The sequence below is a fragment of the Hordeum vulgare genome, unplaced genomic scaffold, assembly GCF_904849725.1.
Source record: "Hordeum vulgare subsp. vulgare unplaced genomic scaffold, MorexV3_pseudomolecules_assembly, whole genome shotgun sequence".
In the NCBI taxonomy this organism is placed as follows: domain Eukaryota; kingdom Viridiplantae; phylum Streptophyta; class Magnoliopsida; order Poales; family Poaceae; genus Hordeum; species Hordeum vulgare.
Genome location: NW_025422607.1, coordinates 29,535 through 53,863, shown reverse-complemented (window position 1 = coordinate 53,863; position 24,329 = coordinate 29,535). Strand labels below are relative to the sequence as shown.

The 24,329-nt window shown below is 47.2% G+C and overlaps 2 protein-coding genes and 1 long non-coding RNA gene across 3 annotated transcripts; all 3 read left to right on the top strand.

Annotated features, from left to right (window-relative positions):
* Nucleotides 1-2,259: 2,259 nt before the first annotated feature.
* Nucleotides 2,260-5,951, top strand: LOC123421173 (putative receptor-like protein kinase At3g47110). Its single transcript, XM_045107498.1, has 2 exons — nt 2,260-5,148; nt 5,227-5,951. The coding sequence occupies exons 1-2, from the start codon at nt 2,406-2,408 to the stop codon at nt 5,640-5,642; spliced, it is 3,159 nt and encodes a 1,052-aa protein (XP_044963433.1). The 5' UTR covers nt 2,260-2,405; the 3' UTR covers nt 5,643-5,951.
* Nucleotides 5,952-11,088: 5,137 nt separating this feature from the next.
* Nucleotides 11,089-11,509, top strand: LOC123421171. The gene is made up of 2 exons (XR_006619527.1): nt 11,089-11,187; nt 11,278-11,509. It is a non-coding gene; the product is annotated as an uncharacterized LOC123421171 (long non-coding RNA).
* Nucleotides 11,510-17,309: 5,800 nt separating this feature from the next.
* On the top strand, nt 17,310-21,001 carry LOC123421174 (putative receptor-like protein kinase At3g47110). The gene is made up of 2 exons (XM_045107499.1): nt 17,310-20,198; nt 20,277-21,001. Exons 1-2 carry the CDS (start codon nt 17,456-17,458, stop codon nt 20,690-20,692), a joined length of 3,159 nt encoding a protein of 1,052 aa, XP_044963434.1. The 5' UTR covers nt 17,310-17,455; the 3' UTR covers nt 20,693-21,001.
* The last annotated feature ends 3,328 nt before the right edge of the window (nt 21,002-24,329 follow it).

Sequence of the window (24,329 nt, the reverse complement as noted above, 5' to 3'; positions counted from 1 at the left end):
GCGGTTTGTCTTGGGTCGCGGGCGGCGGCCTACTCCTTGCTCTTGGACAGAGGTGGCTGTGGCGTGGTGGTGGTGGCGCTACCCTGATGACGTCGGGGGGGGGGGGTGTTAACGATCTTCGACCGCGGTCGCGTGATGGCTGGGTGTTGTAGGTGGGAGTGGTGTTGAGGGGTGGAGCATGTCGCGGGGAGCCAATGGAGTTGGGAGATTGGTGATCGAAGGTATCGGCTACCACTAGGTAGCCGGAGGTGCCGGATGCTATGGGGTCCCCATGTTTGGATCTGGAGGTGCCAAATCTGATGGGGCGACCCCCTCCCTCCCGGTAGTGCTAGCTGGCAGTTGGCCGATAGCGTGGGCTGGCCGCCGGTGCAAGGGTTTGACTTGGTCCCCGATCGCGGGCATGTATCGTCCTTCTTTGTAGCGGTCGAGGTGGAGGCTCATGGCTTGGTTGGTGAGGCGGCCGCGTGTTTTGACATCGGTGTTGAGTTCTCGGAGGAAGCCGGAACAACGGTCCTGGATGGCAGGATCCACAATGAGCTTTCCGGTAAGCTCCGTGGTGACGGTGGTGCCTACGCCTCTCGACCGTGTGTGCCGAGGGGTGTAGGGTGGAAGACTCTGGCATGCTCTGTTCGTGCCCGGATTTGGCGGTGCTGGCCTGACTCTCGTGCGGTTGTGGCAGTGGCGCCTCTTGGTGATTCTTAGCTCTTAGCGTCGGCGCCGACAGCACCTATGGGTGTCGTTCCCTTTTTGAAAGGCGTAGTCGTGGGTCTCGTTCTTGTATCAGGGCTCCGGATGAAAAACCTTATCTGTTTTCATACTCCCCAGCGGCGACACATCGTGTCGTCATCCTCTTGGGGGCGTTGCCGTGGAGTTTTGGTGTCATATATTGGTCATAGGCGAGTTGTTAGACTAGCGCTAAGCTTCTTGTTGTATCTTGTGTTCGGCTTTGTAAAAGAGTCTTTTCTTCATCTTGTATCGTTTGGTTGTGTACTGTTCATTGTATTGCTTTATTTATAAAGCAGGACGAAAGCCTGTTTTGAGAGAACATGCAAAATCAAAACGCCATATTTTGTTTTATAAATTATTTATGCAGCGGGGTATTTCTGGTGAAGAGAGGTGGATGGGATCAAGGTGCGTGTTCACATGGACCTATCTACAGGATTACGTACGTAGGGCCAATTGCAACTTGGTGGTATGATCTACTCAATTATGTGCCGAGGCATCGCAAACAATTAAATTTTTTAGAAAGGACATGCTTGCTCAATCATGGCCTCTATTTTGCATCGATAATACGGCAGCTATAAAACTAGTCAATAGAAAGAAAGGCACTCGTGACAAGTTGTGCATATGCATATGACTTAATTACATGTGTTGCTTCAGAGAACGAAGTTCAAACTAGTATGAGAACGTGAATGATCGATGACGGTGACGGTGGAGAATTCCGTGGCTCGTTTACTTGGCTGGACATGCGTGCACACACATCTCTTATCGGTGACAACCATGCTTGGACAAGTCACGCATTCACACACATCACTATTTTCGGCGTCGCAAGTCACACAATGCTCTTACAATGGGTCTTAATTGTATACCAGCTGGTAAGATGAGCAGGCCAATATCGCATCAAAACCCGCAGCATCTAAGATGGCATGTACGTACATTAGAAACATTCAGCAAATTGCAGTAAACAGATGAGAAACACAGAGCTGTGCTAATCTTTCACCCAAAGATGTCAAAACTGTGAATTTCCTGTGAACATATAAACATGAAACTGAAATGTGAAGATGGAGTTATGTAGGAGTATGTGCAATATACCTGCAATCTATTTCATTCTAAATTTGCTTCGAAGAAAGAAGATTTTTAGAACAATAAAATGCAAGCAGGCAGGTGGATGCCTTATCTGCCCACTAAGGCCTCGTTTGGTTAAGCGGGATTGGAGAGGATTTGAGAGGAAAATCCCCGGGGGGTCAGAAACCCCACAGATCCTCGCGCGTCCATTTGGTAGGAGGGGTTTGCTTAGCCCAATCCCCTCCATTCCCCTTCAATCCCTTCCTATCCATGTGTTTCAAAACCCTCCTCGGAGGACTAGTGGAAGCAAAAACCCGGGGATTTGAGAGGATTGGGTGAAACAAAGGGATTCATCCAATCCCCTGAATTCCCTCCCTCTTAAATCCTCTCCAATCCCCCTTAACCAAACGAGGCCTAATAGTTTGAGAACAACATGTCATGTGAACACATGAAAAACTTGTCCAGCTCCGACCGTTGACAAGAGCGTTTATTTGTACATCCTTGGAATATTAGCAACATGCTCAACGCAATCACGCAACACATACTGTTATATATAAATATATATACACACACACAGATGCTACTACTACAACTACAGTACTTGCTAACCAAACCAAGCAATGGCAATGGGGATCATGAGTTTGCTATGCTCATTCCTGGCCGTCCTGACTACTGCGACCGTGAGTGGTAGCGACCACGACGAGGCTGCGTTGCTTGCTTTCAGAGCGCAGGTCAGCGATGGCGGCTCGCTAGCCTCCTGGAATAGCAGCGCCAGCTTTTGCAGCTGGGAAGGTGTGACATGCAGCCACCGAAGGCCAGCGCGGGTGGTGGCGCTGAGATTGAACAACAAGGCGCTCGCCGGAGAACTCTCACCGGCCATCGGGAACCTCACGTTCCTGCGGACGCTTAACCTGAGCTTCAACTGGTTGCACGGGGAGATACCAGCGAGCCTCGGCCGCCTCCGCCGCCTGCATAGGCTCGACTTGGGTGACAACTCCTTCTCAGGCACGTTACCAGTGAACCTGAGCTCATGTGTCAGCATGGCCATAATGGGACTGCTAAACAACAAGCTTGGCGGGCGCATCCCGGCTGAGCTCGGAGAGAAGCTCACGTCCCTGGTAAGGATATCACTGAGTAACAACAGCTTCACAGGGCTCATCCCTCCATCGCTGGCCAATCTGTCCCATTTGGAAATCCTTGATCTCTCTCGCAACCAGCTCGTGGGCTCAATCCCACCACGGCTCGGAAGCATCCAGGGCATGCAACAGTTCAGCATCGCCAGAAACCTCATCAACGGTATGATTCCGACTTCTCTCTACAATTGGTCATCGCTACAACTATTTGATGTAGGGACAAATATGATGTACGGGAGTTTGGATAGTATCGGAAACAAGTTCCCCAAGTTAAAATATCTTGGCCTGTCTGGTAATAACTTCACTGGAACAATCCCATCATCAATATCCAACATATCTTCCCTCTTATCAGTTGGCTTTGATAGCAACAGATTTAGTGGGTACTTTTCTCCCGCGTTTGGGAAGCTGGCAGCACTTCAATATTTGAACTTGAATAACAATAAGCTTGAAGCGAATGACAACAAGGGTTGGGAATTCATCACGTCTTTGGCAAACTGCAGCCAACTGCAGCTATTGGTACTCAGCAGCAATTCTTTTCAAGGACAACTACCAGGTTCAATTGTGAACCTGTCAACGACTCTCCAGTACTTGCACTTAGGTGACAATAGGATCTCTGGGAGTATTCCTGCAGATATAGGCAATTTGATTGGTCTACAAACACTTGCGATAGTAAATACTTCCATGTCCGGAATGATCCCAAAGAGCATCGGTAAGCTACAGAACTTGATCGATTTAGCATTGTACAACAATAGCTTGTCTGGGCTCATACCGCCATCGCTAGGAAACCTTTCACAATTGAATAAGCTTTATGCACGTAATAGCAACTTGGAGGGACCAATTCCGGCAAGCCTGGGGAAGTTGAAAAACCTCATTGTACTTGATTTAAAAATGAATTACCATCTCAACGGTTCAATACCCAAAGAAATTTTCAGGTTACCTAGCCTTTCTTGGTATTTGGACTTGTCATACAATTCCCTTTCCGGACCCCTTCCCAATGAAGTTGGTAGCTTGGCAAACCTTAACCTACTAGTTCTATCAGGAAACCAGCTGTCTGGCAAGATACCCGACAGCATACAGAATTGCATGGTATTGGAACAACTATTCTTAGACAACAATTCCTTTGAGGGAAACATACCTCAGTCACTGACAAATATAAGGGGGCTCAGTATATTGAACCTGACCATGAACAAGTTCTCTGGTAATATTCCGGATGCCATTGGCAATATTGGAAACCTGCGAGAGTTGTACGTAGCACACAACAACTTGTCAGGATCAATCCCACTAGTTCTAGAAAAATTGTCGTCATTGTCTGAATTGGATATATCCTACAATAATTTGCAAGGAGAGGTGCCAAATGTAGGTGTTTTCAGAAACATCACTCATTTAGCGGTTGTTGGGAATGTCAATTTGTGTGGTGGTACACCTCAACTTCATTTGGCTCCGTGCCCCACAGGGGTCTTAAGCAAGAAGAGAAAAAAAATGCCAAAATCTCTGGTAATTTCTCTAGCAGCAGTTGGAGCAATCATGTTCTTACTTGCAGTGATTGTTCTTGTTTGGAGACTTTGTAAGAAGCTCAAATCAAGCCAGAACGCAGTAGCAAAAGATTCAATTGTTGATGGCCATTACAGAAGAATCCCCTATCCTGCATTACTGAAAGGAACTAACGAATTTTCAGAAGCCAACTTGCTTGGGAAAGGAAGTTATGGTGCGGTTTATAAGTGTGTTTTGGACAATGAAGAAACAGAATTGGCTGTCAAGGTGTTTAACCTTGGTCGATCTAGGTATTCGAAGAGTTTTGAGGCTGAATGTGAGGCTATGAGAAGGATAAGACACCGTTGTCTCATAAAGATCATTACTTCTTGTTCGAGCATCAACCACCAAGGTCAAGAGTTCAAGGCATTGGTTTTTGAATTCATGCCCAATGGTAACTTGGATAGCTGGCTTCATCAACCATCTCAAGATCCCACTGCAAACAACACGCTCAGCCTTGCCCAGAGGTTCGATATTGCTGTCGATATTGTGGATGCAGTAGAATATCTGCACCGCTACTGCCAACCATTGGTGATCCATTGTGATATTAAGCCAAGCAATATTCTTCTTGCTGAAGACATGAGCGCCCGAGTTGGAGACTTTGGCATATCAAGAATTCTTCAAGAAAATACAAGTGAGGGGATGCAAAGTTCATATGGCTCAACTGGAATTAAAGGTTCCATAGGCTATGTTGCTCCAGGTGACTAAAACTTCTAATTTTATTATTACTTTTCACTCAAGTATTCCATGCTAACCACAAGACTTTGCATAATTGCAGAGTATGGAGAAGGATCTGCGGTCTCTACAGCTGGTGATATTTATAGCCTTGGCATATTGCTGCTTGAGATGTTTACTGGAAGGAGCCCAACAGAAGGCATGTTTAGAGATTCATTGGATCTTCATAAGTTTGTTGAGGATGCACTTCAAGATAGGACCCTGGAGATAGCTGACCCAACAATGTGGCTGCACAGCGGACAATGGGATAACACTACAAGTATTAGAATCATGGAGTTATTGGTTTCAGTTTTCAGGCTTGGCATATCCTGCTCAAGGCAACACCCGCGAGACCGAACAACTACGGGAGATGCAGCGGCAGAGATGCATGCAATCCGAGATGCATACCTCAAATTCATAGGGGAGCATGGAGCAGAAACAGAAGCCTCAACTGAAGAAATTCAGAACAGTGTTGCATAGACAAGCTATTACTAGATATATATGGTACTAAAGGTTTTACGTATCACTTCAGTTACTAGTGGCTCTCAGAGCTACGTTGCTTTACAGTTGTACCAAATAAATGTTGAACAATTGCATTATGCAATAATAGCTCTACAGTAAGTCGTAGAGGGTTCTAGAAATCAAGTCCATTCCCAAAAACTTTACACACGCAGCCAACAATCAGGTAAAACCATCAGACATGAGGTTCTAGAGAGTTTAAGAAGTTCTTTTTTTACTTTTCTTATACATTTAGTATTAATCTTATTATCTTAATAGATGCGTTCTCAAGAGAACTGTGGTTCTTTATTACCCCCTCCGTAAGCATTTAGATCATTAAAATAGTGATCTAAATGCTCTTATATTCGAAAGTACTTATGTGATCCCGAGCTTCAGTGATCCCGGATGAACAATAAAATCCGAAAAAATACTAAAAAAGTTTTTAAAAAATCTGATTTTTTTTTACAGGAAACTTTGATGTTTTTCTACATGCATGCAATTTTTCATGATGAAATGATATTTGTGAAGTTGTGGGCGAAAAAACAAAAATGATGTTCTAAAGTGCTTTCAAAAACACTTTTCTGGAACATCCATTATGTTTTCTTTTCCCACACCCAGGGCTCAGCCTGGACGTGACGAGCGGGCTTTCGGCCCGGCTCGTAGCCCGTTATGGACCGGATCGCACGGGCCCGGCTCGTGAAATAATATGGCCGGTCCGGTCCGTGAAAAAAAGACTAAAATTTGGTCTGTCCGGTCCGGTGCAAACTCGTTCCGGCCCGGAGGACCGAAGGACCAGCCCAACAAAACTAATGAAGAGAGATTCAACCCATAAAGACTACGCGTGCGTGCGCTGTGTGACCTAACTGCTGCTCTCTCTCCCTCGTCCATGCCCAGGACGCCGCCGCGTGACTTCATCTTCCTCTTCCCTGCTCTCCCCTCCTTTCCCCGGCGCCACTGCCTCGCGTCGCCGCTCCTCCGCGGGCTGCTCGCCCTCTCATCCGTGCGGTCGTGCATCTCCCTCTCTCTCCCGTGCCTTTCCCTTGTGCCCTCGCGCCCCGGCCACCGCGCCGCCGCTTCTCAGGTGTGTCTTCTCCGTCTCCGGCCATCGTGTTGTTGTCCCGACCACCGCTCCGACACCCTGGGTCCACATGACAGTCACCGGACGTCGTTGGACCGTGAGGATCGGCGGTCCGCACCGAGCTTTACATCTGCCGGTCCGGTCCCTGAAATCAGGACCACCGGGCTGCTCGGTCCGGTCCGGACCGGACCGTCGGCGGCCAGTCGAAACGTCAGCTCGGACCGCGACTGGACCGGCTCGGACCGTGTCCATCCTGACCCACGGCCGTCTTTAGGAATTGAGGGGGGTGCGAAATGAAAATGATGCCTTGAAATCTGAAAAATTCTTGTAACTAAAGTACTCTAAAGGATGTCATACAATATGTGAAATATAAACCTGCTTGGTCTTAATACCTAACTATCTTCATTAAATATATGGTATGTCATACAATATGTGAAATATATCTGATACTCCTAACCTTTGATTAATCTGCAAATTAATCATAATTGTTAGAAACTAATTAGTAGATTAGTTTATTAGCAAAGGGATGTGTCCAACCCTGAACATGCGTGTCTCTTCTCTCTCTCTATTGCTAACACGCACCTGTTCTGGAGGGATGCCTCTGAACAGATATCTCTTCTTCGCACCTCTTTCAGATGTATATATACTTGAGAATCAATAGAAACACGACTAATCGTCCATTCACTTTCATTCAATCTCGTTTTACTTTAACACGTTGTCAGCACTTTGCCCTAACCTAGAGCGATTAGGCACCAGGAACGAGAAGAAAGGAGGCCATCCCTTGCCTCGACGGAGACGGCCACCGGTCGGTGCGTAACATGGCCATCCCGCCCACGAGCATCAAGGCGCGGCCTCGACCTCTCCCACCGACGCACCAACCAGACAACGCCCACGGCTTAGCCATGGCCCTCGGCCTCGGCGCAGAGGCATCTCCAACTGACTGCTTCCATCACGGAGCGCGCGATGGCCCTCGACTCTGTCGCTTCTTCCCCAGGCGCGGCGGCCTTCATCTGAGACACCGCCTCTTCCGATGCGGCACCCTGGCAGCACAGGCGTCCAACGGTCGGGATGAGCGACCGCACTCTACAGCGACGCCCCCCGGCGAGCGTATTTGGCGACGGCTCCCCAAGCCCTCCGGATCGAGCAAATCTTCAGTACGGACGAAACGAGGCCCAACCAAGAAGCTGGATGACGGTGAGAGATACATGATTGAAACAGTCTCAAATGTCGGGCAAGCAATTGCTCCCACAGATGTAAAGCAGAAGTTTGTGAAGGCATGCAGAGTTGTTGTAAGGGACCACATCCCTATCACCACTCGAGAATGGATTAAGCCAAGGGAGGAAGGAGTCTCATATGTCGGCACAGCAGCCAAAGAAAACCTTTGGAGAAAGCTCATGCTTCATTTCACCCTGTCGGCGCCAGAGGTGGATCCAGATGAGGAGGAGCCAAATGAGGAGGAAATGAAGAGGTGAAAAGAGGCCCTAGAGAAAAAAGTCAAGGAGTGGGCTCTTAAGAAGATGGCCGATCTATTCAGGGGCTGAAAAAAAAGATTGCACCAGGATTTTATCTTGAAAGATAAGACTCCAGATTTCGATCACGGCTATGAGAAGATTAAAGACTACTGGCCGAATTTGTGGCGTACAAGAAATTGAAGGACGCCTTGAAAAAGTCTGCAACAAATAGGATGAATGCAGGTAAGAAGAAGTACCACCATATTATGGGGCCTGGTGGCTACGGCGGTAAGATGGCTAAGTGGGAAGAACTTGAGGCATCATTTCTGGACAATAATATCACTCCACAGCCCTTAAGATGGCTCGAACGGGTAAGAAACTGGTTTTACGGGCAGGGGGGCTTGTTGGACGCAGAAGGGAAGACAATATATAACCAAAGACACAAATATAATCCCCTATCCATCGAGGAGATTAGACATGCAGTACAGGATGTTGAAGAGGGACAGTTCTTACCCGATAGAGAGAACGACGAGCTCACACGCGCCCTTGGGAATAAGGAACACAAAGGGTGAGCACGAGGCTTACCAGGCTCCCCGCCGTGGATTCTTGCGTTCTCCGAGGAAAGGAAGAGATTTATCGATAGAAGCCATCACAGGAGAAAGGAAAAGGAGACACGTGATAATTAAAGCGGCTGAGGCACACCGGCTGCATAATCTAGAAGAAGCAGTAAAGCGGCTGCAGCAGGATCAAATCGACAGAGAACAAGGTAGCGGCCAATCTCAGCGGCTCATGATAGAAGCTGCATCGAATCGGAAAAGCAGTGTCGCTTCCATGCAGCTCCAAGATGATGGTGATGATGCACTAACGACGGATCCTCCTCGTCGCTACCCAGTGGATGATATCACAGAGAGCACACCTTGTGAGCTAAAGGTGAAACTTGCTAACTTAAGGTTGACGGTGGCGGTCGGCATGGCCATACCAATTGGACATAATCCAACTTGGCATTGCTCTCCAGTTCCAGAAGATTACGCTGTCGTCGCGGTGGATGAAGTGATGAAAGATTATGAGGAGCTGAAGCTCGACCACCCTACAGGTGAAGATAGGGATTTGACTCAACTTGGAGAAGTCAAGAAACAAACCGTTGTATGGCCAAAGGAGGACATCTTGCTTCCAAATTGGACGCCAAGGCCACCGACTCCTCATAGCAGCAATCCTTCTTCGCCTCCACCTCACCAGTCTCCACCGTAACCGTCGTCTTCGCCGCCTCACCAGTCTCCAGCGCAACCGTCTCCACCGCCCCGTCAGCCGTCTCCGTCCACTGAGGATCAGAGCAAAAAAGCGGAAACGTACCACCACTAATAGTGGCGGCAGAAAGTTCCGATCACCGAAACGTAAGTTGTCACCCCTCCCAAAAGTACCTCATATGGATATGGAGAAGAGACCTTGAGACTATACTGGAGAGGACAATATTAAGAGGGCAGACGCCCAGCATCAACAGTGGAAGGCTGAAGTGGCTAACAAGAAGAAGCCGGAAGAACCATAGTACCCGAACACCCCAGAAGATCACGGCGCGTGCGTGAAAATGCTGAAAAACCTTGCAGATCCCCCGCCATCGTTGCCAGCAGACTATGAACGCTCTATTCCCAAGTCGACTCAGGCAAAAAAGAGCGGTTGAACAATAGTACGTCCAGCGGGAAATCAGTTGCCCAGCTCGGACAACAGAAAAAACAATCGCGCCCCCGCTCAAAGTGTATTCCGATACAAAGGTGTGCTCGAGTGGAGCTGCGGTCAAACAGAGGAATGATGAAACAGCTGCTATCGATCCGGAGTTTGTTGCAATATACGTAGAAGTGGCCAAGGCTCAAGGCATGTCTATTTCAGAGTACTTAGACCATCTGCAGGAATTCGCTGACGTAACATACGTGTACCGGTACGAGTCTCCTTTCGTCAAATCTGAGTTAGTCAACAAGCTACCAACCAAAATGCGAAGATTGCATGCCTAGTACATGCAAGCATGTACTAAACATCAACACTGGATCTACGTTGCATATGAAGACGAGCATTTCTGGAGTGGACGAGACGTGCTAATGATTGAATTCGACGAATTATTTCAGTTATACAAACAAGGCGCCCTCGACAAATCTATCATCAGTGTCTTTTTTTTGTAAGTATTATTAATTTATATCATTAAGTTTTACTCAGCTCGTTCTTGCATGTATAATCTTACTCATCACTATATTAATTTTGCAGAATGAAGATTCTCGAATGCAAAAGAGGACAAATGTATGACATTGGGTTCATTAACCCATATTACAATCATCATCAAAGTCTCGCAACGAATCCCCGCAAGACAGAGAATAACTTGGTACAAGGGTTAAGGTTTTGCAGTACCAAAAGGGAAATATTATTTCCTTACAACTTCAAGTGAGTGTTACTATACACACATTCTATTTTCGTTTACTCGATGTTATTATAAGTGTACATATAATTGACTCGTTATGCGTGCGCAGATTCCACTTTATTTTATTAATCATTGTACCTGACGAGGGACAAGTAATAGTCATGGACCCGAAACCCACACCCCTCATTGAATGGGCGAACATGTAGGAATGTCTCCAGAGGTAATTTTAATAATTATGACACTATATCGGCAACTTCTCGTTCATTTTCTGATAGCAAGGAATTAATATAGAACTCCTTTATTCATTTCCTTTTCTTGGCAGGGCTTGGAAACGGTTCACCGCCAAGGCTCGAGGTGATTGGAAGTCAGAGCTTACATTTAAACAAATAGATGTAAGTAACTACTAGCTAGATCCGCACATCTCTTTATTCTAGTTTCAATACCATTATAATTCTTGATTATGTTTTTGATTGAACTCTGTTCTCGTAAAGTGCTTGAGGCAGGAACACGGGAACAATTTATGTGGATCTATGTTTGCGAGTTCATTCGACAGACAACCCATCAGAAGGGCAAAACCCGAGACATAAAAAAACCGAAGTACGATAAACAATACTCACAACTTTATTTTATTACCGTGAATTGTGTTTGTTTTCATTGATATATATATTGACCCCTTCTTTAAATTAGATCGAACAGTTGCGGGACGGTCTTCTACCACAGAAACGTGTATGAGCAATTCAAGAGGAAATTGCCGGATTCTTAGATGCAGAGGTCCTAGATGTTAAGGGAGAATAGTATTGTCATTCGACGGAAATGATATGAAATGATATAGTGTAAAAAAGATGCATACATGTGCATGTAACTTGTGTCTACATTTTATAAATATGTTCGACAAAGCACGACGGATGAGATGGTGTAATATATTTGTGTCGATGTGCAATATAGTTGTTCCTTTATTGTTGTGTATGTACCATCCAATTTAGTGCAAAACAAGAATTAAAAAATGCCTAAAACAAATAAATGGAAAAATAGAGGGCAGCAAAATAGCCCATCCAATTTAGTGCAAAACCTTAAATCCAAAAATTGCTCAGAAAAAACAACAAAGAAATAGCCTCGGTTCGTAATACGAATCGGGACTAATACCCCTCCCCCCTCGCTCCCAGCCCCGCCACGTGAAAGGCCATTAGCCCCGGTTCAGGGCCGAACCAGGGCTAGCATTAGTCCCGGTTCGAGAACCGGGACTAATGGCTCAACCGGACCGGGCTAAAAGCCTTTTTTTACTAGTGTAGTGGGTGCCCGCCACGTCGGCAAGCCACACGTGCATTTGGTATGGTGGATATGGTAGAATATGATTGTATTTGCACGCCCGTGCAAGTTTGATGAGAAAAAACATGTATTTTACAAGTTTGTGCATCGTTAAACTGGACGTTAGATAAAAGTTGTATGACTCAGCGCGATGTTATTTCCCTCTTTTCTAATCTTCTCGGGTAGCAGGGTGGTGTCGGTCGCTAGTTTTTGGGCTGTATTAATTGTTGCTTTGGTTTGGAGTGCACAGAGGAATACGACTGCCATCGGGCGGCCTGAGGAGCCATACGTGAATGCTGTCTCGGTCTTGCTTGGTATTTTTGCATGCTAGGTGTTTTGGTCCTCCATCCAATCCTCTAGTTTATCTCCCATCGCCGTCAGACCTTGGAGGAGGACGAGTTGCGCTTGTGCTGAAGTTGTCTGGTCAAGAAGTGAGCAGACGACTAGGGAGAAATTCGTCTTGGCACGCACGCGGGGATATGTCCTGACTTTATTTATCGCGACGGATCAAACTTGTCCATCGACCAAGGGAGCTTGAGCTCTGCTCGACCGTGCGGTCAGCCGCATGCCACATGGCAGGCCTCCCATGGCGCTCATCTTCTTCTTGCATTGGCCTCCTCCATCTTTGCAGCTTCTTGACCCCATCCCGCATCTTCTTTCCTTCCTACCTACTCCCTTCTTTCTGGTTTATAGAACTCATCTTAAAAATTTTAGATTTCCATTAGGCTCATTTTTAGTCTAATTAAATTAAAGTGCTTTGAGTCTCACGCCATATTTAATTCATAAAGTTTAGAAAAAAGAGATGAGTGGCTATGCTTGCATTGTTTTTTACATCCATCATGCAAGTCCAATAAAAAGGAGGATGCTGCATTTATTGCCTTAAAAATTGAATATGTGAGAAATGTTTCATTGGCTAGTTAAAACTAGTGTCATCCACTCACAATTCATCTTGATTGATGAGATTTCAGATTTGAGCCGTATAAATTGAAAAAAAGGGAGTATATTAATTTGCTCTCCAGTTCGGGCACCTACGTCCCCACGCGCGCGCTTCCTTTGCATATCGCCGACTAGAGCATGCAGCAACTGACGGGTAGCGTCGGGCTGGACGCATAGCCAGCAGCATGGCTTGTCCCGCAGACATGGCTGTGGAGCAGTAAGGTAGTAGTAGATCGATGCAGTCATGCGTGGGCACGGACCACGGAGACAGACAATCCTGGACAGATTTTAATCGTGCATATAGTCAGAGAAAACGACGCACGCGGGGGGCTACTATCATCATCAAAGATTACTTTGGTTACAGTATAATTTAATCAGAAGATTGCAAATTTGTAAAACATTATTGTACACAAGCATGCTATCTTGCATTTTTTTAGTGCTAAATTTCGCAAGAATTTAATGTTACCATCAGTTTATATCTGTGCATAAATATTAGCATCAGATTAATTTGGTGTATTATTTTTTAAAGAAAAGATGATAATTATGTAATGCATTTTTTTTACGGGGAGTACAACATCTTCTTACTACCACATAAGATATTGCATGACGATGTTGGTGAGTACAATAATCCAGCAATCCCAGTAGAGGTTGCAAAATGAAATTAAATATATCAGTGCATAACTTTGATCACATAACAAAGTTAAAATGATTATTAGGTAAAATTCAAACCTGTGCGAATGCAGGACTTGACGACTAGTACTCTTCATATGCGGACACATCACACAAACGTAGACAGTTAGGTCATATAATGGAGATTATATGAATGTGCATGCATGCATCACTTTTGAAATTGGAAAGAGGGCCCTATACTAACAAGAAAAAGTTGGTGCGAAAAGGCAAGACTTTGATCGTCGGTCTTGGCACCACTTGCGCTGAATACACTTACCAGCTTACCACTGCGATGATTTGGAATTGAGCAGCCAGCCAAATTGTGATTTGTGATATCGGGGAGGCGGCTACTATCATTGCTTGCACGTCAATACCTCCACAACGTCAACAGGAACTGGATATACACTACCGGTTTGTTCGTTTGACAATGTCACTCTCAGTTGCACCTTCAGATAGTTCTATGCACGCTACTACTCCCTTCGTATCAAAAAATTTGTCTAGAGATGAATATATCTAGTAACATCTATTATTTTGATACATCCATTTATAGACAAAGTTAAGACAAGAATTTTAAGACGAAAGAAGTACTTGTTAAACACAAAAAAAAACCAAGATTATATATGTGTCTTCACTGATAGCATCTTCCAGGACGCTGTATTCCTAGGCTGCATAGCTGCATTCAGCCTAGATCGCGTATAATCATTAAAAAAAATCATCTTTGGCCAATAACTAATAGTAAAACACTCAAAATCGTACGAAATACTAGCTAATATAACACTATTGGATTTTTACCATTAGAATGGATTCATGCTATAAAGTTAATGGTTAGTTAGCCATATAAATTTGATGGCCAAAAAGTCTCAGTGGGGACTGTACATGCCTATTGGGTCGGACCAACACCCCTGCATCCCCCGCGTCTCTCCTGCGGGTGACCGGGGGAACCCTAGCGCCGCCGCCCCTCGTTCCGCCCTCCCAGTCCTCCTCCCCCACCGCCGCCTAGAGGTGCCGTCGGGCAAAGCTCGGCCGGCGTGATTGGCGGCGGGGGCGCCTCTCCCCCTCAGCGCGTGCAATGCTAGGCGCGGGTCTGCGCGGCGCGCTGGGGTGTCATGCTGTCGCGGGGCCCAGCAGTGCGGTGGCAGGCGTGCAGGGTGGCCGGTCCTCTGCTTCACAGTGGTGTAAGGGCGCCCTGCGGCTCCGACGACGCGCGGCGGCTGCGGGTGGTCTCTCCCCAGGTGGTGCGCGGGGTTGGCTGCGTCCTATCAGCTGGCCAAGGCTACGGGCAGCGAGGCACACGGTCGTCCCCGCCCTGCTGTTGGTTGGGGTGGGGAGGTGTGGTGGTGCAGCCTAAGGGGTGGAGGTACGACGAGGCCCTGCCTACGGCTCCCGGTGGCCACGGGCTGCAGCCTGCAGGTGGCTTGGGCCACGGTTGGTGGTTCCCTCCTTGCCGCTAGACGGAGGAAGCTGCGGCGTGGTGGTGGTGGCGGCGGTGTGGACCGGGGCTGCCCTGGACGACTGGTTACAGCTGGGGCAACTGTCGGGTGGCGCGGGCTGCGGTTTGTCTTGGGTCGCGGGCGGCGGCCTACTCCTTGCTCTTGGACAGAGGTGGCTGTGGCGTGGTGGTGGTGGCGCTACCCTGATGACGTCGGGGGGGGGGGGTGTTAACGATCTTCGACCGCGGTCGCGTGATGGCTGGGTGTTGTAGGTGGGAGTGGTGTTGAGGGGTGGAGCATGTCGCGGGGAGCCAATGGAGTTGGGAGATTGGTGATCGAAGGTATCGGCTACCACTAGGTAGCCGGAGGTGCCGGATGCTATGGGGTCCCCATGTTTGGATCTGGAGGTGCCAAATCTGATGGGGCGACCCCCTCCCTCCCGGTAGTGCTAGCTGGCAGTTGGCCGATAGCGTGGGCTGGCCGCCGGTGCAAGGGTTTGACTTGGTCCCCGATCGCGGGCATGTATCGTCCTTCTTTGTAGCGGTCGAGGTGGAGGCTCATGGCTTGGTTGGTGAGGCGGCCGCGTGTTTTGACATCGGTGTTGAGTTCTCGGAGGAAGCCGGAACAACGGTCCTGGATGGCAGGATCCACAATGAGCTTTCCGGTAAGCTCCGTGGTGACGGTGGTGCCTACGCCTCTCGACCGTGTGTGCCGAGGGGTGTAGGGTGGAAGACTCTGGCATGCTCTGTTCGTGCCCGGATTTGGCGGTGCTGGCCTGACTCTCGTGCGGTTGTGGCAGTGGCGCCTCTTGGTGATTCTTAGCTCTTAGCGTCGGCGCCGACAGCACCTATGGGTGTCGTTCCCTTTTTGAAAGGCGTAGTCGTGGGTCTCGTTCTTGTATCAGGGCTCCGGATGAAAAACCTTATCTGTTTTCATACTCCCCAGCGGCGACACATCGTGTCGTCATCCTCTTGGGGGCGTTGCCGTGGAGTTTTGGTGTCATATATTGGTCATAGGCGAGTTGTTAGACTAGCGCTAAGCTTCTTGTTGTATCTTGTGTTCGGCTTTGTAAAAGAGTCTTTTCTTCATCTTGTATCGTTTGGTTGTGTACTGTTCATTGTATTGCTTTATTTATAAAGCAGGACGAAAGCCTGTTTTGAGAGAACATGCAAAATCAAAACGCCATATTTTGTTTTATAAATTATTTATGCAGCGGGGTATTTCTGGTGAAGAGAGGTGGATGGGATCAAGGTGCGTGTTCACATGGACCTATCTACAGGATTACGTACGTAGGGCCAATTGCAACTTGGTGGTATGATCTACTCAATTATGTGCCGAGGCATCGCAAACAATTAAATTTTTTAGAAAGGACATGCTTGCTCAATCATGGCCTCTATTTTGCATCGATAATACGGCAGCTATAAAACTAGTCAATAGAAAGAAAGGCACTCGTGACAAGTTGTGCATATGCATATGACTTAATTACATGTGTTGCTTCAGAGAACGAAGTTCAAACTAGTATGAGAACGTGAATGATCGATGACGGTGACGGTGGAGAATTCCGTGGCTCGTTTACTTGGCTGGACATGCGTGCACACACATCTCTTATCGGTGACAACCATGCTTGGACAAGTCACGCATTCACACACATCACTATTTTCGGCGTCGCAAGTCACACAATGCTCTTACAATGGGTCTTAATTGTATACCAGCTGGTAAGATGAGCAGGCCAATATCGCATCAAAACCCGCAGCATCTAAGATGGCATGTACGTACATTAGAAACATTCAGCAAATTGCAGTAAACAGATGAGAAACACAGAGCTGTGCTAATCTTTCACCCAAAGATGTCAAAACTGTGAATTTCCTGTGAACATATAAACATGAAACTGAAATGTGAAGATGGAGTTATGTAGGAGTATGTGCAATATACCTGCAATCTATTTCATTCTAAATTTGCTTCGAAGAAAGAAGATTTTTAGAACAATAAAATGCAAGCAGGCAGGTGGATGCCTTATCTGCCCACTAAGGCCTCGTTTGGTTAAGCGGGATTGGAGAGGATTTGAGAGGAAAATCCCCGGGGGGTCAGAAACCCCACAGATCCTCGCGCGTCCATTTGGTAGGAGGGGTTTGCTTAGCCCAATCCCCTCCATTCCCCTTCAATCCCTTCCTATCCATGTGTTTCAAAACCCTCCTCGGAGGACTAGTGGAAGCAAAAACCCGGGGATTTGAGAGGATTGGGTGAAACAAAGGGATTCATCCAATCCCCTGAATTCCCTCCCTCTTAAATCCTCTCCAATCCCCCTTAACCAAACGAGGCCTAATAGTTTGAGAACAACATGTCATGTGAACACATGAAAAACTTGTCCAGCTCCGACCGTTGACAAGAGCGTTTATTTGTACATCCTTGGAATATTAGCAACATGCTCAACGCAATCACGCAACACATACTGTTATATATAAATATATATACACACACACAGATGCTACTACTACAACTACAGTACTTGCTAACCAAACCAAGCAATGGCAATGGGGATCATGAGTTTGCTATGCTCATTCCTGGCCGTCCTGACTACTGCGACCGTGAGTGGTAGCGACCACGACGAGGCTGCGTTGCTTGCTTTCAGAGCGCAGGTCAGCGATGGCGGCTCGCTAGCCTCCTGGAATAGCAGCGCCAGCTTTTGCAGCTGGGAAGGTGTGACATGCAGCCACCGAAGGCCAGCGCGGGTGGTGGCGCTGAGATTGAACAACAAGGCGCTCGCCGGAGAACTCTCACCGGCCATCGGGAACCTCACGTTCCTGCGGACGCTTAACCTGAGCTTCAACTGGTTGCACGGGGAGATACCAGCGAGCCTCGGCCGCCTCCGCCGCCTGCATAGGCTCGACTTGGGTGACAACTCCTTCTCAGGCACGTTACCAGTGAACCTGAGCTCATGTGTCAGCATGGCCATAATGGGACTGCTAAACAACAAGCTTGGCGGGCGCATCCCGGCTGAGCTCGGAGAGAAGCTCACGTCCCTGGTAAGGATATCACTGAGTAACAACAGCTTCACAGGGCTCATCCCTCCATCGCTGGCCAATCTGTCCCATTTGGAAATCCTTGATCTCTCTCGCAACCAGCTCGTGGGCTCAATCCCACCACGGCTCGGAAGCATCCAGGGCATGCAACAGTTCAGCATCGCCAGAAACCTCATCAACGGTATGATTCCGACTTCTCTCTACAATTGGTCATCGCTACAACTATTTGATGTAGGGACAAATATGATGTACGGGAGTTTGGATAGTATCGGAAACAAGTTCCCCAAGTTAAAATATCTTGGCCTGTCTGGTAATAACTTCACTGGAACAATCCCATCATCAATATCCAACATATCTTCCCTCTTATCAGTTGGCTTTGATAGCAACAGATTTAGTGGGTACTTTTCTCCCGCGTTTGGGAAGCTGGCAGCACTTCAATATTTGAACTTGAATAACAATAAGCTTGAAGCGAATGACAACAAGGGTTGGGAATTCATCACGTCTTTGGCAAACTGCAGCCAACTGCAGCTATTGGTACTCAGCAGCAATTCTTTTCAAGGACAACTACCAGGTTCAATTGTGAACCTGTCAACGACTCTCCAGTACTTGCACTTAGGTGACAATAGGATCTCTGGGAGTATTCCTGCAGATATAGGCAATTTGATTGGTCTACAAACACTTGCGATAGTAAATACTTCCATGTCCGGAATGATCCCAAAGAGCATCGGTAAGCTACAGAACTTGATCGATTTAGCATTGTACAACAATAGCTTGTCTGGGCTCATACCGCCATCGCTAGGAAACCTTTCACAATTGAATAAGCTTTATGCACGTAATAGCAACTTGGAGGGACCAATTCCGGCAAGCCTGGGGAAGTTGAAAAACCTCATTGTACTTGATTTAAAAATGAATTACCATCTCAACGGTTCAATACCCAAAGAAATTTTCAGGTTACCTAGCCTTTCTTGGTATTTGGACTTGTCATACAATTCCCTTTCCGGACCCCTTCCCAATGAAGTTGGTAGCTTGGCAAACCTTAACCTACTAGTTCTATCAGGAAACCAGCTGTCTGGCAAGATACCCGACAGCATACAGAATTGCATGGTATTGGAACAACTATTCTTAGACAACAATTCCTTTGAGGGAAACATACCTCAGTCACTGACAAATATAAGGGGGCTCAGTATATTGAACCTGACCATGAACAAGTTCTCTGGTAATATTCCGGATGCCATTGGCAATATTGGAAACCTGCGAGAGTTGTACGTAGCACACAACAACTTGTCAGGATCAATCCCACTAGTTCTAGAAAAATTGTCGTCATTGTCTGAATTGGATATATCCTACAATAATTTGCAAGGAGAGGTGCCAAATGTAGGTGTTTTCAGAAACATCACTCATTTAGCGGTTGTTGGGAATGTCAATTTGTGTGGTGGTACACCTCAACTTCATTTGGCTCCGTGCCCCACAGGGGTCTTAAGCAAGAAGAGAAAAAAAATGCCAAAATCTCTGGTAATTTCTCTAGCAGCAGTTGGAGCAATCATGTTCTTACTTGCAGTGATTGTTCTTGTTTGGAGACTTTGTAAGAAGCTCAAATCAAGCCAGAACGCAGTAGCAAAAGATTCAATTGTTGATGGCCATTACAGAAGAATCCCCTATCCTGCATTACTGAAAGGAACTAACGAATTTTCAGAAGCCAACTTGCTTGGGAAAGGAAGTTATGGTGCGGTTTATAAGTGTGTTTTGGACAATGAAGAAACAGAATTGGCTGTCAAGGTGTTTAACCTTGGTCGATCTAGGTATTCGAAGAGTTTTGAGGCTGAATGTGAGGCTATGAGAAGGATAAGACACCGTTGTCTCATAAAGATCATTACTTCTTGTTCGAGCATCAACCACCAAGGTCAAGAGTTCAAGGCATTGGTTTTTGAATTCATGCCCAATGGTAACTTGGATAGCTGGCTTCATCAACCATCTCAAGATCCCACTGCAAACAACACGCTCAGCCTTGCCCAGAGGTTCGATATTGCTGTCGATATTGTGGATGCAGTAGAATATCTGCACCGCTACTGCCAACCATTGGTGATCCATTGTGATATTAAGCCAAGCAATATTCTTCTTGCTGAAGACATGAGCGCCCGAGTTGGAGACTTTGGCATATCAAGAATTCTTCAAGAAAATACAAGTGAGGGGATGCAAAGTTCATATGGCTCAACTGGAATTAAAGGTTCCATAGGCTATGTTGCTCCAGGTGACTAAAACTTCTAATTTTATTATTACTTTTCACTCAAGTATTCCATGCTAACCACAAGACTTTGCATAATTGCAGAGTATGGAGAAGGATCTGCGGTCTCTACAGCTGGTGATATTTATAGCCTTGGCATATTGCTGCTTGAGATGTTTACTGGAAGGAGCCCAACAGAAGGCATGTTTAGAGATTCATTGGATCTTCATAAGTTTGTTGAGGATGCACTTCAAGATAGGACCCTGGAGATAGCTGACCCAACAATGTGGCTGCACAGCGGACAATGGGATAACACTACAAGTATTAGAATCATGGAGTTATTGGTTTCAGTTTTCAGGCTTGGCATATCCTGCTCAAGGCAACACCCGCGAGACCGAACAACTACGGGAGATGCAGCGGCAGAGATGCATGCAATCCGAGATGCATACCTCAAATTCATAGGGGAGCATGGAGCAGAAACAGAAGCCTCAACTGAAGAAATTCAGAACAGTGTTGCATAGACAAGCTATTACTAGATATATATGGTACTAAAGGTTTTACGTATCACTTCAGTTACTAGTGGCTCTCAGAGCTACGTTGCTTTACAGTTGTACCAAATAAATGTTGAACAATTGCATTATGCAATAATAGCTCTACAGTAAGTCGTAGAGGGTTCTAGAAATCAAGTCCATTCCCAAAAACTTTACACACGCAGCCAACAATCAGGTAAAACCATCAGACATGAGGTTCTAGAGAGTTTAAGAAGTTCTTTTTTTACTTTTCTTATACATTTAGTATTAATCTTATTATCTTAATAGATGCGTTCTCAAGAGAACTGTGGTTCTTTATTACCCCCTCCGTAAGCATTTAGATCATTAAAATAGTGATCTAAATGCTCTTATATTCGAAAGTACTTATGTGATCCCGAGCTTCAGTGATCCCGGATGAACAATAAAATCCGAAAAAATACTAAAAAAGTTTTTAAAAAATCTGATTTTTTTTTACAGGAAACTTTGATGTTTTTCTACATGCATGCAATTTTTCATGATGAAATGATATTTGTGAAGTTGTGGGCGAAAAAACAAAAATGATGTTCTAAAGTGCTTTCAAAAACACTTTTCTGGAACATCCATTATGTTTTCTTTTCCCACACCCAGGGCTCAGCCTGGACGTGACGAGCGGGCTTTCGGCCCGGCTCGTAGCCCGTTATGGACCGGATCGCACGGGCCCGGCTCGTGAAATAATATGGCCGGTCCGGTCCGTGAAAAAAAGACTAAAATTTGGTCTGTCCGGTCCGGTGCAAACTCGTTCCGGCCCGGAGGACCGAAGGACCAGCCCAACAAAACTAATGAAGAGAGATTCAACCCATAAAGACTACGCGTGCGTGCGCTGTGTGACCTAACTGCTGCTCTCTCTCCCTCGTCCATGCCCAGGACGCCGCCGCGTGACTTCATCTTCCTCTTCCCTGCTCTCCCCTCCTTTCCCCGGCGCCACTGCCTCGCGTCGCCGCTCCTCCGCGGGCTGCTCGCCCTCTCATCCGTGCGGTCGTGCATCTCCCTCTCTCTCCCGTGCCTTTCCCTTGTGCCCTCGCGCCCCGGCCACCGCGCCGCCGCTTCTCAGGTGTGTCTTCTCCGTCTCCGGCCATCGTGTTGTTGTCCCGACCACCGCTCCGACACCCTGGGTCCACATGACAGTCACCGGACGTCGTTGGACCGTGAGGATCGGCGGTCCGCACCGAGCTTTACATCTGCCGGTCCGGTCCCTGAAATCAGGACCACCGGGCTGCTCGGTCCGGTCCGGACCGGACCGTCGGCGGCCAGTCGAAACGTCAGCTCGGACCGCGACTGGACCGGCTCGGACCGTGTCCATCCTGACCCACGGCCGTCTTTAGGAATTGAGGGGGGTGCGAAATGAAAATGATGCCTTGAAATCTGAAAAATTCTTGTAACTAAAGTACTCTAAAGGATGTCATACAATATGTGAAATATAAACCTGCTTGGTCTTAATACCTAACTATCTTCATTAAATATATGGTATGTCATACAATATGTGAAATATATCTGATACTCCTAACCTTTGATTAATCTGCAAATTAATCATAATTGTTAGAAACTAATTAGTAGATTAGTTTATTAGCAAAGGGATGTGTCCAACCCTGAACATGCGTGTCTCTTCTCTCTCTCTATTGCTAACACGCACCTGTTCTGGAGGGATGCCTCTGAACAGATATCTCTTCTTCGCACCTCTTTCAGATGTATATATACTTGAGAATCAATAGAAACACGACTAATCGTCCATTCACTTTCATTCAATCTCGTTTTACTTTAACACGTTGTCAGCACTTTGCCCTAACCTAGAGCGATTAGGCACCAGGAACGAGAAGAAAGGAGGCCATCCCTTGCCTCGACGGAGACGGCCACCGGTCGGTGCGTAACATGGCCATCCCGCCCACGAGCATCAAGGCGCGGCCTCGACCTCTCCCACCGACGCACCAACCAGACAACGCCCACGGCTTAGCCATGGCCCTCGGCCTCGGCGCAGAGGCATCTCCAACTGACTGCTTCCATCACGGAGCGCGCGATGGCCCTCGACTCTGTCGCTTCTTCCCCAGGCGCGGCGGCCTTCATCTGAGACACCGCCTCTTCCGATGCGGCACCCTGGCAGCACAGGCGTCCAACGGTCGGGATGAGCGACCGCACTCTACAGCGACGCCCCCCGGCGAGCGTATTTGGCGACGGCTCCCCAAGCCCTCCGGATCGAGCAAATCTTCAGTACGGACGAAACGAGGCCCAACCAAGAAGCTGGATGACGGTGAGAGATACATGATTGAAACAGTCTCAAATGTCGGGCAAGCAATTGCTCCCACAGATGTAAAGCAGAAGTTTGTGAAGGCATGCAGAGTTGTTGTAAGGGACCACATCCCTATCACCACTCGAGAATGGATTAAGCCAAGGGAGGAAGGAGTCTCATATGTCGGCACAGCAGCCAAAGAAAACCTTTGGAGAAAGCTCATGCTTCATTTCACCCTGTCGGCGCCAGAGGTGGATCCAGATGAGGAGGAGCCAAATGAGGAGGAAATGAAGAGGTGAAAAGAGGCCCTAGAGAAAAAAGTCAAGGAGTGGGCTCTTAAGAAGATGGCCGATCTATTCAGGGGCTGAAAAAAAAGATTGCACCAGGATTTTATCTTGAAAGATAAGACTCCAGATTTCGATCACGGCTATGAGAAGATTAAAGACTACTGGCCGAATTTGTGGCGTACAAGAAATTGAAGGACGCCTTGAAAAAGTCTGCAACAAATAGGATGAATGCAGGTAAGAAGAAGTACCACCATATTATGGGGCCTGGTGGCTACGGCGGTAAGATGGCTAAGTGGGAAGAACTTGAGGCATCATTTCTGGACAATAATATCACTCCACAGCCCTTAAGATGGCTCGAACGGGTAAGAAACTGGTTTTACGGGCAGGGGGGCTTGTTGGACGCAGAAGGGAAGACAATATATAACCAAAGACACAAATATAATCCCCTATCCATCGAGGAGATTAGACATGCAGTACAGGATGTTGAAGAGGGACAGTTCTTACCCGATAGAGAGAACGACGAGCTCACACGCGCCCTTGGGAATAAGGAACACAAAGGGTGAGCACGAGGCTTACCAGGCTCCCCGCCGTGGATTCTTGCGTTCTCCGAGGAAAGGAAGAGATTTATCGATAGAAGCCATCACAGGAGAAAGGAAAAGGAGACACGTGATAATTAAAGCGGCTGAGGCACACCGGCTGCATAATCTAGAAGAAGCAGTAAAGCGGCTGCAGCAGGATCAAATCGACAGAGAACAAGGTAGCGGCCAATCTCAGCGGCTCATGATAGAAGCTGCATCGAATCGGAAAAGCAGTGTCGCTTCCATGCAGCTCCAAGATGATGGTGATGATGCACTAACGACGGATCCTCCTCGTCGCTACCCAGTGGATGATATCACAGAGAGCACACCTTGTGAGCTAAAGGTGAAACTTGCTAACTTAAGGTTGACGGTGGCGGTCGGCATGGCCATACCAATTGGACATAATCCAACTTGGCATTGCTCTCCAGTTCCAGAAGATTACGCTGTCGTCGCGGTGGATGAAGTGATGAAAGATTATGAGGAGCTGAAGCTCGACCACCCTA